A 13,423-nucleotide genomic window follows, 5' to 3' on the forward strand; every position below is an offset into this window, starting at 1 on the left:
CCCTATAACACTGTTGATTATTCCGTTTTATATGAATTCCATGTTGTATGAGTCACTTAGATTTTACAAATGCGTGTGCCGGGCTGTGAACGGCTCACCTATTTGTAAAATCTAAGTGACTTTAAACACAATAAAAACAGCACTATGTAGTTGGATACGACAGACATTACATTTTCTAATTGCATAGCTTTTGCATATAGATTTTCTTGATGGATGACGCGAAGAGATATAAATAATTTAGAAAAATTCTGTTCTCCCATTTTTTGTTTGAATAAGAAAATGACTCCCTTATTTTTTCCTGTCATTGCTGCCACAACACTTCAGAAAATAATATTCAATTTAAACTAGACGAATTACATCGAAAAATATTTATTTATAATTTCTTCTAAACATCTCACGGGCCGGATAGAAACTTTTCGCAGGCTGTAGCTGGCCCGCAGGCCGGGGGTTGCCCACCGTTGTTATATAGTATTTTATATTCTGTAATCAATATATTTCTTCTTCTAACCCCTGGTAATGCCAAAAGCGGTACCAGGGTATGTACTTATAAAAATTTTAGTACCAATAAAAATATATGAATGAAAGTGACTCTGGCAGTAACTACTGCTCAGATCTGTGCTGCCGTTGCACATCTGTCAGCAACTGCTATCTGCGCAATATGGCAGTCTTCACGTGGTGTCGTCCTTCTGTGTGGAACTGTGCCAGGTCTGTGAGTGCTGGATCCTTCCTGCATCCACCGTATGACCACTCTTTGCACTGACATTGCACCATGGCCAGTCCTTTGGGCAATTTCACAATATGATGCTCCCATTTCTGACATGCCAATTATCAGACCTCTTTCAAAGTCAGACATTTGGGTGTACAGAGTTCTCACTTGTTGATATGGCATACCAACAACATGTGGACCAAAAAAAGTCATGTTCCATAACACAGTTCACAACTTATAAATTAAACACTATAGCAATTTTGCATAATAAATGTCTCCATAATTTCCATACCACTGTATGTACTTCATTTAATTTTTGATCATTCAATACCCTTCAAAAATAAATTCCTTTGTCCCAATTTCATATGTCTTCGACAACATTGGATGGGTGTAACACTTTCAATTTCCGCCAGTGTANGGTGTGGTGTGTTTTAGCCGGCAGCACTGGCACTTTTGTGTAGTGTTTTTCTGAGTACTGTGTATTGTGCTGAATTGGACATTTTTGATACTAGATTAACTTCTAAAGTATAATTTTTTTGTTTTTATATCTTTCAACGTATTTATTTTGTTTGTATAAAATAAAGAAATAATTTTTAGCGATACAATAGCCACAATTATTATTATAAAAATTTTCGTTAGGCTTAACACTGACAAAAATTCAATGCAAAGCGACATGCAACAGAGAAAAATTTCAACATGGGATAGGTTAATATATTTTTTCATATGTAATCAGTTATCTGAACAACCACAGTCCCCAATTGATTCGGATAAACGGCACTCTACTGTATTTGCACAGATACACCTAATAATAATAAATACTAAAATAATCTCAAAAAATTAGATAAAAAATATTTTAGTGTTAATAATATCCAACCACTTGAGTTCAAGTGTTGATCAGTCAGCTTCTATTTGCTGTAATAATTAAAACAGAAAAAAATCAACTGTTTGGTTCTAAACAAAACCTTCTAAATAGTTCCATGAGATGATAATATTACATATAAAAAAAATGTGTATACATTTACTCACTGATTCAATTCTTCCTCTGTTGATATCTTCAGGTAGGAATTTTGCACCAATTTCTCGTAAATCACTCTAAAAAGTAATAATTTAATGTATTTAATAATTTATTGTAATAAATTCATTACAGTTTTAATTTTTTTACAAACAAGTTTAAACAATTATTAAAATTGAATAAAAAGTTAAATTTGAAAATAATTTTTTGGTCTTATAAAACAAGAACTTACAAATTTCAAAAATTAGAACAAATTTTCCAAGGTTATTACATTATTATTTGCATTTTTAGTATATAATTCTTTTTAATTATTTATTTAACCCTATATATAAATATTTAAAAATAAACTTCGCACAGTTTTTTAATAAAAATAACAAAATTTCAATTATTGCAATAGTTTTCCTTTATATAACAACAGCCTCAAATGTTTCTCCTATATGTATACCTTTATAATCAGCAATAACTACAAGTTATATTATCAGTCATTATTGATATAACTAAAAGAATATTTATTAATAGTTTCTATATTAAATGTTATTTAATTCATAAAGTTGCGTGTAAAAAATTCATAGAATTTCCTATAACAAGAATGGAGCCAATGTGTTAGATCAGTGATCACCAAACTACAGTCTGCAGGCCAGATCCGGCCCTTGAGGTCAGTTCATCCAGCCTGTGCACCGCAACTGTGCCACAAATGAGCTAAAATGTAATTACAGGTAGCCCTCGATTTACGCTGGCTCAATTTACACTGATTCACAATAATGCCACTGCACAATTCGCCATTTTGCGGTGTAATTCTTCGATTTTTCTTATGCTAGAGTGATATTCATTTCAGTGTTGACGTATTTACCGAGCTGCGACATTGTACATTCGTTAAAACAAAGATTTTTATTGAATATATTTATTTTTTCTGTTTATTATTATTGGGTATGTATACATTTGCATTAAACTAATATTAAAATACTAAACGTTTAGGTATCCACGAGTCAAGTTATTAAAGTTAATAGTCCAATAAATGGCATCCGAATCCATAGCGCCAATGAATGTATCCCGTATCAGTTCATTCAGGAAAACACCTTATGACGCAGTAACACTTCCGGCGATCACAAACTATCATTAGTAAAACAAATCTACTTCTCGTTGGCCAGACAATACTTTTTATTAGCCAGACAATATCTACTTCTTGTCAGTCAGACAATATCACTCCTTAGCCACCTTCAATTTTCCTGCTCAAACTGACCTTATATATGCACTAAGGCGACTGGTGGTCTATTAATCAGTGTCTCTGCTCGTCTGTAGCTCTACATCGGGTTAACATATCCTTTCAACTATGGAAAGTTTGACGGATAAACTTTGTGAGTTAGACAATGATTGGGAGTGAAGTGCAAATGTAAAAGGGAGCATCATCGCATCCATTCAACCATATTCTGAAATTCTTAATGAAAGAAAACAAAAATGTAAACAATTAAAAATGGATACTTTTTTCCGAAAATGTAAGAGATCAGAAACTAAAATTTTTTAATAAAAACAGTTCACTTTATTTTATGATAAAATATATTTTAAAACTTAAATTTATATGTATTTTGTATTATATTGTATTAATAAACAAAATTATTTGCTTATTTTTCACTTATGTAGAACCTAACCCTATACCTCACTGTAAATATGGATTCATTTTACGCCAATTCGATTTCCGCCCGCTTTTGTAGGAATGGAACTGCGGAGTAAATCGACAGCTACCTGTATTTATATAAAATAAAAATATCATAGATTGTAGATGAACTTACTATGTATAAAAAATTAAAATAAGTGTAAATAAAAATGCCAAAATTGGTCCAATCTGATTTTTGTATTTGACAGTAATAAAACTTTTAGGAAATCAGTGAAATAAAAAATTCAACAACATTTTGCAACTTTGGATATTGGAGCACTTTTTGTGTAAGTACCTGCAATGACGTTTCTAAGAAAAGCAATTACGAGCTTGCTGCAGCAATCATGTTTGTGTATTGGTAAATAAATATGTTGGTTTTCTTTATATTTTGTGTATTCAGTATACTATATTGAACAAAATGGTTATACGGTCCATGCTTGTTATTCTCTCAGTTATCTGGCTCTGCCACCATAGCTAAGCAGTGAATGTATGACAGCAGTAAGCAATAAAATATAACAGAATAAAAACTTCAAAAATTCAATTATATCATATAATGAATGCTGTGTGCTTTTTTTTTATAATCTCTCATTTCTTGCAAAAATATTGGAAATTTCAAACAGATTAAACAATATAAATATTAACATATATTTTTCTAATATAGGTTCTATGTATATTACATTCTACTTTGTAATGAACATGAAACTAGTTGCCTTCACACATGTAGATTAATATCAGCTATATTGTTAATCTGGGAAACATATATAAATTTATTAAATTACAGTATAAAATAAATTTTAATAAAACTAAACATAAACAAAGCTGTAATAAATTAAATAATAAAAAATATACTTTTTGCATACTTACATCTAAAGCTTTCTGAATAATTGCATTGACAGTAATATTTTCTAAACCTTCACTACATTCATCAATTCCTTCCGATGTTAAATTCCTATTTTAAAAAATCAATTTATTTAGTTCTTTGTAAAATTAAGTTATATAAATATTTAAAATAATTATTTTAAATTAATAGAGAAAGAATAATGTTATATACAACCCAAATAATATAAAATATTTCTAAATATTATAGTGTATTCATGTCTTGTCTTCCAGTTTTGTTACTTGAATAAAAACAACTCATTAAGTCCTTTGTCAAATAAAATAACAGATTGTTAAATATAATATCAGTTAACAGATAAACAAAATTGTTGTTCTTGAAATACTTTCAAAACCAGAAATAACATAATTAACCAAATAATCAGTATTTGGTTAATTATGTGAAGCCACATGTTATACTTTCTATCCCAGACATATTATACATGAGTGTCTGAACAAAATCTAATTTAAAGTCTGCATAAAATATTCACAGTAAAATTGGATCAATTTAACATACAAGGTAGGTATTTAATGTTGCTGACATTGAATATACTATGCAAATACTATCATTTTGAGATTGGGATGGAGGGTGGTCATACCCCCACCATATACAACACTACAATACATTTACTCACACAACCAAATGTACAATTTAATCAAGTGTGTTTATTGGGTTTCAGAATGGGGAAAGATACCCTGAAACATTATTAAAATACATTGTCATCAAACTTAGAAATGACTTTAAAGTTTCAGTCTTCTATCTTAATTAGAAGTGGATGAAATTTGAGTTGCAAGACTTGAGGGCATGACACAAAGCAAGGTAACTCNTTTTTTTTTTTTTTTTTTTTTTTTTTTTTTTTTTTTTTTTTTTTTTTTTTTTTTTTTTTTTTTTTTTTTTTTTTTTTTTTTTTTTTTTTTTTTTTTTTTTTTTTTTTTTTTTTTTTTTTTTTTTTTTTTTTTTTTTTTTTTTTTTTTTTTTTTTTTTTTTTTTTTTTTTTTTTTTTTTTTTTTTTTTTTTTTTTTTTTTTTTTTTTTTTTTTTTTTTTTTTTTTTTTTTTTTTTTTTTTTTTTTTTTTTTTTTTTTTTTTTTTTTTTTTTTTTTTTTTTTTTTTTTTTTTTTTTTTTTTTTTTTTTTTTTTTTTTTTTTTTTTTTTTTTTTTTTTTTTTTTTTTTTTTTTTTTTTTTTTTTTTTTTTTTTTTTTTTTTTTTTTTTTTTTTTTTTTTTTTTTTTTTTTTTTTTTTTTTTTTTTTTTTTTTTTTTTTTTTTTTTTTTTTTTTTTTTTTTTTTTTTTTTTTTTTTTTTTTTTTTTTTTTTTTTTTTTTTTTTTTTTTTTTTTTTTTTTTTTTTTTTTTTTTTTTTTTTTTTTTTTTTTTTTTTTTTTTTTTTTTTTTTTTTTTTTTTTTTTTTTTTTTTTTTTTTTTTTTTTTTTTTTTTTTTTTTTTTTTTTTTTTTTTTTTTTTTTTTTTTTTTTTTTTTTTTTTTTTTTTTTTTTTTTTTTTTTTTTTTTTTTTTTTTTTTTTTTTTTTTTTTTTTTTTTTTTTTTTTTTTTTTTTTTTTTTTTTTTTTTTTTTTTTTTTTTTTTTTTTTTTTTTTTTTTTTTTTTTTTTTTTTTTTTTTTTTTTTTTTTTTTTTTTTTTTTTTTTTTTTTTTTTTTTTTTTTTTTTTTTTTTTTTTTTTTTTTTTTTTTTTTTTTTTTTTTTTTTTTTTTTTTTTTTTTTTTTTTTTTTTTTTTTTTTTTTTTTTTTTTTTTTTTTTTTTTTTTTTTTTTTTTTTTTTTTTTTTTTTTTTTTTTTTTTTTTTTTTTTTTTTTTTTTTTTTTTTTTTTTTTTTTTTTTTTTTTTTTTTTTTTTTTTTTTTTTTTTTTTTTTTTTTTTTTTTTTTTTTTTTTTTTTTTTTTTTTTTTTTTTTTTTTTTTTTTTTTTTTTTTTTTTTTTTTTTTTTTTTTTTTTTTTTTTTTTTTTTTTTTTTTTTTTTTTTTTTTTTTTTTTTTTTTTTTTTTTTTTTTTTTTTTTTTTTTTTTTTTTTTTTTTTTTTTTTTTTTTTTTTTTTTTTTTTTTTTTTTTTTTTTTTTTTTTTTTTTTTTTTTTTTTTTTTTTTTTTTTTTTTTTTTTTTTTTTTTTTTTTTTTTTTTTTTTTTTTTTTTTTTTTTTTTTTTTTTTTTTTTTTTTTTTTTTTTTTTTTTTTTTTTTTTTTTTTTTTTTTTTTTTTTTTTTTTTTTTTTTTTTTTTTTTTTTTTTTTTTTTTTTTTTTTTTTTTTTTTTTTTTTTTTTTTTTTTTTTTTTTTTTTTTTTTTTTTTTTTTTTTTTTTTTTTTTTTTTTTTTTTTTTTTTTTTTTTTTTTTTTTTTTTTTTTTTTTTTTTTTTTTTTTTTTTTTTTTTTTTTTTTTTTTTTTTTTTTTTTTTTTTTTTTTTTTTTTTTTTTTTTTTTTTTTTTTTTTTTTTTTTTTTTTTTTTTTTTTTTTTTTTTTTTTTTTTTTTTTTTTTTTTTTTTTTTTTTTTTTTTTTTTTTTTTTTTTTTTTTTTTTTTTTTTTTTTTTTTTTTTTTTTTTTTTTTTTTTTTTTTTTTTTTTTTTTTTTTTTTTTTTTTTTTTTTTTTTTTTTTTTTTTTTTTTTTTTTTTTTTTTTTTTTTTTTTTTTTTTTTTTTTTTTTTTTTTTTTTTTTTTTTTTTTTTTTTTTTTTTTTTTTTTTTTTTTTTTTTTTTTTTTTTTTTTTTTTTTTTTTTTTTTTTTTTTTTTTTTTTTTTTTTTTTTTTTTTTTTTTTTTTTTTTTTTTTTTTTTTTTTTTTTTTTTTTTTTTTTTTTTTTTTTTTTTTTTTTTTTTTTTTTTTTTTTTTTTTTTTTTTTTTTTTTTTTTTTTTTTTTTTTTTTTTTTTTTTTTTTTTTTTTTTTTTTTTTTTTTTTTTTTTTTTTTTTTTTTTTTTTTTTTTTTTTTTTTTTTTTTTTTTTTTTTTTTTTTTTTTTTTTTTTTTTTTTTTTTTTTTTTTTTTTTTTTTTTTTTTTTTTTTTTTTTTTTTTTTTTTTTTTTTTTTTTTTTTTTTTTTTTTTTTTTTTTTTTTTTTTTTTTTTTTTTTTTTTTTTTTTTTTTTTTTTTTTTTTTTTTTTTTTTTTTTTTTTTTTTTTTTTTTTTTTTTTTTTTTTTTTTTTTTTTTTTTTTTTTTTTTTTTTTTTTTTTTTTTTTTTTTTTTTTTTTTTTTTTTTTTTTTTTTTTTTTTTTTTTTTTTTTTTTTTTTTTTTTTTTTTTTTTTTTTTTTTTTTTTTTTTTTTTTTTTTTTTTTTTTTTTTTTTTTTTTTTTTTTTTTTTTTTTTTTTTTTTTTTTTTTTTTTTTTTTTTTTTTTTTTTTTTTTTTTTTTTTTTTTTTTTTTTTTTTTTTTTTTTTTTTTTTTTTTTTTTTTTTTTTTTTTTTTTTTTTTTTTTTTTTTTTTTTTTTTTTTTTTTTTTTTTTTTTTTTTTTTTTTTTTTTTTTTTTTTTTTTTTTTTTTTTTTTTTTTTTTTTTTTTTTTTTTTTTTTTTTTTTTTTTTTTTTTTTTTTTTTTTTTTTTTTTTTTTTTTTTTTTTTTTTTTTTTTTTTTTTTTTTTTTTTTTTTTTTTTTTTTTTTTTTTTTTTTTTTTTTTTTTTTTTTTTTTTTTTTTTTTTTTTTTTTTTTTTTTTTTTTTTTTTTTTTTTTTTTTTTTTTTTTTTTTTTTTTTTTTTTTTTTTTTTTTTTTTTTTTTTTTTTTTTTTTTTTTTTTTTTTTTTTTTTTTTTTTTTTTTTTTTTTTTTTTTTTTTTTTTTTTTTTTTTTTTTTTTTTTTTTTTTTTTTTTTTTTTTTTTTTTTTTTTTTTTTTTTTTTTTTTTTTTTTTTTTTTTTTTTTTTTTTTTTTTTTTTTTTTTTTTTTTTTTTTTTTTTTTTTTTTTTTTTTTTTTTTTTTTTTTTTTTTTTTTTTTTTTTTTTTTTTTTTTTTTTTTTTTTTTTTTTTTTTTTTTTTTTTTTTTTTTTTTTTTTTTTTTTTTTTTTTTTTTTTTTTTTTTTTTTTTTTTTTTTTTTTTTTTTTTTTTTTTTTTTTTTTTTTTTTTTTTTTTTTTTTTTTTTTTTTTTTTTTTTTTTTTTTTTTTTTTTTTTTTTTTTTTTTTTTTTTTTTTTTTTTTTTTTTTTTTTTTTTTTTTTTTTTTTTTTTTTTTTTTTTTTTTTTTTTTTTTTTTTTTTTTTTTTTTTTTTTTTTTTTTTTTTTTTTTTTTTTTTTTTTTTTTTTTTTTTTTTTTTTTTTTTTTTTTTTTTTTTTTTTTTTTTTTTTTTTTTTTTTTTTTTTTTTTTTTTTTTTTTTTTTTTTTTTTTTTTTTTTTTTTTTTTTTTTTTTTTTTTTTTTTTTTTTTTTTTTTTTTTTTTTTTTTTTTTTTTTTTTTTTTTTTTTTTTTTTTTTTTTTTTTTTTTTTTTTTTTTTTTTTTTTTTTTTTTTTTTTTTTTTTTTTTTTTTTTTTTTTTTTTTTTTTTTTTTTTTTTTTTTTTTTTTTTTTTTTTTTTTTTTTTTTTTTTTTTTTTTTTTTTTTTTTTTTTTTTTTTTTTTTTTTTTTTTTTTTTTTTTTTTTTTTTTTTTTTTTTTTTTTTTTTTTTTTTTTTTTTTTTTTTTTTTTTTTTTTTTTTTTTTTTTTTTTTTTTTTTTTTTTTTTTTTTTTTTTTTTTTTTTTTTTTTTTTTTTTTTTTTTTTTTTTTTTTTTTTTTTTTTTTTTTTTTTTTTTTTTTTTTTTTTTTTTTTTTTTTTTTTTTTTTTTTTTTTTTTTTTTTTTTTTTTTTTTTTTTTTTTTTTTTTTTTTTTTTTTTTTTTTTTTTTTTTTTTTTTTTTTTTTTTTTTTTTTTTTTTTTTTTTTTTTTTTTTTTTTTTTTTTTTTTTTTTTTTTTTTTTTTTTTTTTTTTTTTTTTTTTTTTTTTTTTTTTTTTTTTTTTTTTTTTTTTTTTTTTTTTTTTTTTTTTTTTTTTTTTTTTTTTTTTTTTTTTTTTTTTTTTTTTTTTTTTTTTTTTTTTTTTTTTTTTTTTTTTTTTTTTTTTTTTTTTTTTTTTTTTTTTTTTTTTTTTTTTTTTTTTTTTTTTTTTTTTTTTTTTTTTTTTTTTTTTTTGGAATTTGAGTTTTATATACAGTGAGTGATTGGTTAACAAACAATCTGTTCCAAGACTTGTTCATTATCCGAATTGATTGTTAACCAATTATCAATTTACCATAGGTTTTTATGGGAATTTGATTAATTCATTCCAGACTCCAAAAAATAAAATATATATACTTTTTCCCTATGTTTATTTATATGTAATAGTAAAAATACATAAATATGCAGTCTTCCATTTTTATTAGTCATGTTCTTTCCATTTGTGGGGGTTAAAGAATCTGTCCAATGTCGATTGCTTTTCTCTTTTCTTCAGGATTTTTCAGAAGTAATTAATAGTATTGTAATTGTAGAGATCCTCAACCCCATTAATTAATTAACCTTATTCTGGTTTGGATGCCACTTGGATGATCATTGTTCTTACATCCTCCCACTTCTTCAAAAGATCTTTAGTAGCAGATGTCGACATTGGTCCTCTTTCAAAAGAAAACACATCTCGCTGAGTTTCTTGGTGTTGTTCATTTGAGAGTTCTTTGAGTTCTTCAGATCAGTTTCAGGTTCCATTATAAGCTCTAAAATGCTCTTTATTTCTCAGATATGATTTTCATTACTCCATTAGCAGCTTGAGACTTCTTGATATATCTTTCATATTTCTCAGTTATTTCTCAGATGCGATTTTCATTACTCCATTAGCAGCTTGAGACTTCTTGATATATCTTTCATAGCTAAGATTGTGCCTACTGTAGACCTGTTCAAGCCATACTGCCTAGCAATATCTTGTGCCCACTTTCTACCTTGGCTATTATCTCTTACTTAATTGTTTCTATGGTAAGCACAGTTCTTGACACTTCTCTTTTTAGGCTCCATATTATTATCAGTTTCTTTTTTTAAATAAAAAGTTCAGAAAAGCACTTACAAAAATTCAGAGAACAGAAATCAACTAGCCCACGAAAAATTATTTAAATGCAAAACCCAGATGAAATTTGAAATTTGGTATTAAAACGTTAATGAATATCTAATGTGACAGTTAAACTTTCACCTTTTGTAAATAAACCCGATGCAAAACTTAACAAGTGCCTATCTGACAGTCTTGCAAAGACTATAAAAAATTATTTGTCAGAAAAGTAAACGAAAAGCTGGAATTACAAGGGAGAGTTTCAAAATTCGGAGGAATACTATCTGGTCAGTATCGGGTTGAGTGTTGATGTTGACATCTTCCACGCTCCGAAAGTTTGTTACCTGAAGACAAAGGAAAATCAATCAGTATTCATTATTTTCTGTTGCTTCTTTTCATGTTTGTTCAGTAAAGTATTCATTATCCAATCATAAAAATCTTTTGTGATTCATTATCTGATTTGTTCACTATCCAAACTGTTCATTAACCAATCACCCACTGTATTTATTTAAATAAAAATAATCAAGTTCTTTCATCTTATACATGTACAATCAGATTTAGATTTATTAATAGTACTTTGACAAACCATACTGTAAGAAAATACTGTACTCCTCAGGACTAGTTTAAGGCTATCGTAACAACCACAATTGAAGGAAACCCCATCATGACCTCTTCTGTAATTATTAAGTATTGAATGGACTTAATTTCCACTAAAATGATTTTTCTTCAAAATCTCTGAAAATCAAAACTTAGTCTGAACTTCAACTGAACTTGTAAAGATAAAGGGAAAAAAAAATATAGCCATATCAAATATAAAATCAATTAACACTGTAATATGGTTGCTGTTTATTCAATTTCTATACATAATGTCTCTTTAATCCAAAAAACAAGTTTGGTAAATGATCTCACAGCTTTCTGGTTAGAAACAGCTTTATTTTGTAAATTGTAAACCAGAAATGCATTTGTAGTCCAATTTACAAAATAAAGCTGTTTCTAACCAGAAAGCTGTAAGATCATCTACCAAACTGGTTTTTGGATTAGACGTTATATATAGAAAGAAAAAATCAATTGACACAGATCCCATTTTAAAAGTGTTAACATATGCCACTACCAGAAATAATATCCAAATTAAACTATATTAGACATATTTTCTGATTCCATTTTCAATTAAAATCCAGAATTGTTATGGCCTTTTTTTTTTTTTTGAGGAATCAATTCAACTGTTTATTTTTAAAGATCTTCAGGTTCTTCAGAACCCAGCTTTAAGAATCAACACAATTCAATAAATCTCATTAATAACAGAAGAAACTTTATATTGTATTAACTAAAAATAACTCTAAAATATATATATATAACAAGAATTGTACAGTATTCTGTACAGTGACGTGCTGTGACATTTGATGATAGGAAGCTGTGTTTCTGTAAGAAGCTGACTTCCAGGGGCAATCGGTTAATTGCACATCAATGATGGTCTAGGGAAGTGTTTCTCAACGGGGGCAATATCGCCCCCATGTGAGCGTTTTCCCATGTTGAGGGGGCGATTAGTAACAATTTATATTTTGGGGATGAAAAACAATTTTCCGGGCAATATAGTAAAACATATATTAAGAATAATTAATTATTTTATTCATTATATTTTACAATAATTAAACAAATAACATTATACTAGTCACTAGTCTATTCAATGAAGTACGAATTTGGCATTAGCCTTGGCCCTGGGCATCAGAATTTTGAAGTAAAGGGAGTGATACTACTTAGCGGTTTTATTGAAGGGGGACGATACTACGTTAAAAAGGGCGAGGATTTGTTAGAGGTTGAGAAACACTGGTCTAGGGCAAGGCTGCCCAAACCAACACATTTGAATTTTCCCACCCACAGCAGCGGTCGGCTGTCACCATGCACGATGTCATGCTACCAATAATGCCAACCGCCATGTGATTGGTCAATTGGTCAAAAATGGAATGAACTATGACTTGAGTCACCGCCACACCACTGTTAATACCTAACCTATGGGTTTATTACACTTGTTCTATTAGTTTTGAGTTGACTTTTGTGTATTAAAATTATTGTTGGGTGCTTCTTCAGATTGTTGTTTGAATAGTTACGTATATGTTACCGCTAAAGCTCGAAAGCCATTAATGTGTACATTACCTAGCTAATCTGCAGATTAACTAGGGTGATCCGTTAAAGTTGCGAAAATTGTTCCATTTCTCAAATTACTTAGGTAATGTGCAGAGTATCTAGGTAATCTGCACATTACCTACTAGGCACTCGGTAAAGTGAAAATAAGATCTTTGCCACAAATAAATGTACCACAAATAGGTGTGCTTGTCACAAAATAGAATTGCTATGTAATTCAAAGTGTCACCAATCTTTAGACTACACTAATAAGTAAGCACAATTGGTTAATGTTACCTATGGTGACTAAAATGGCGGCTTGTCTCTGATTCCAGCAAACAGAAGAAAGAAAACAGTGGGGACGCATGTTCTAACCTAACCTAACCTATTCTAATAATTTGGTTGGTAATAATTATGGTAATTTATTAGAATAGGTTAGGTTAGGTTAGGTTAGAATGTGCGTCCCCACTGTTTCCTTTCTTCAGTTTGCTGGAATCGGAGACAAGCTGCCATTTTAGTCACCCAAAGGTAACATTAATGCACAATTTTATCATGCAATCGCCAGAAAAAGTATGATAACTTTATTTTTCATCTCTGGTCCAAAAGTAGGGTATCGTTGAACTCGTCTCGGCTCCCTCAGTTCAAATATATACTCAAAGTTCCGAAATTCCATAGGTGGTAATCTATGTAATCCCCCATTTCCCTAATTGTAATAATATTTTAAACCGTTAGATTTTTTTGTATTACAGTTTTTTACTTGATTGATGATTGATTCTATTAACTAATTTGTTGATTGTTTGATTGTATTAACTTGATTCTTTAGATATCGAAAATTAAATAAACAACATTATTAATAAAATTGAAGACAAAACTGTCCAAAAAGGATCACCATTTATTTTTTGTGTTCCAAGACTAACACATTCTCGGCGACTGACCTTTCTTTGTAGGCTGCTTGTCGCCGGAAAATTACAAAGAGTCCTTTTAAAAAACACAAAACACATCCAATTAAAATTACAAAAATTTCTGAAAAAGGAACTGGTGACATACAGTTGTCCTGCTTACATCCATCTATACCTTCTTTTGGGGGTTTTGGCTG

General features: G+C 21.4%; 1 protein-coding gene across 3 annotated transcripts in view; it reads right to left on the reverse strand.

The window, feature by feature from the left end:
• Positions 1-13,423, reverse strand: part of LOC111637626 (tudor domain-containing protein 3-like) — a 41,253-nt gene that overhangs the window by 11,430 nt on the left and 16,400 nt on the right. For all 3 annotated transcript variants that reach the window (XR_002758722.1, XM_023383156.1, XM_023383155.1), the window contains exons 2-3: positions 4,234-4,318; positions 1,733-1,798 (exon numbers count right to left, since the gene is read on the reverse strand). Coding sequence is in view for 2 of the 3 variants with exons in the window: in XM_023383156.1 (XP_023238924.1) it covers positions 1,733-1,798; positions 4,234-4,318 (151 nt within the window). In the remaining variant the exon portion in view is untranslated. The remainder of the gene's footprint in view (positions 1-1,732; positions 1,799-4,233; positions 4,319-13,423) is intronic.

Source organism: Centruroides sculpturatus, unplaced genomic scaffold (assembly GCF_000671375.1).
Source record: "Centruroides sculpturatus isolate CEXI.00-Female unplaced genomic scaffold, Cexi_2.0 scaffold846, whole genome shotgun sequence".
NCBI classification, from domain to species: domain Eukaryota; kingdom Metazoa; phylum Arthropoda; class Arachnida; order Scorpiones; family Buthidae; genus Centruroides; species Centruroides sculpturatus.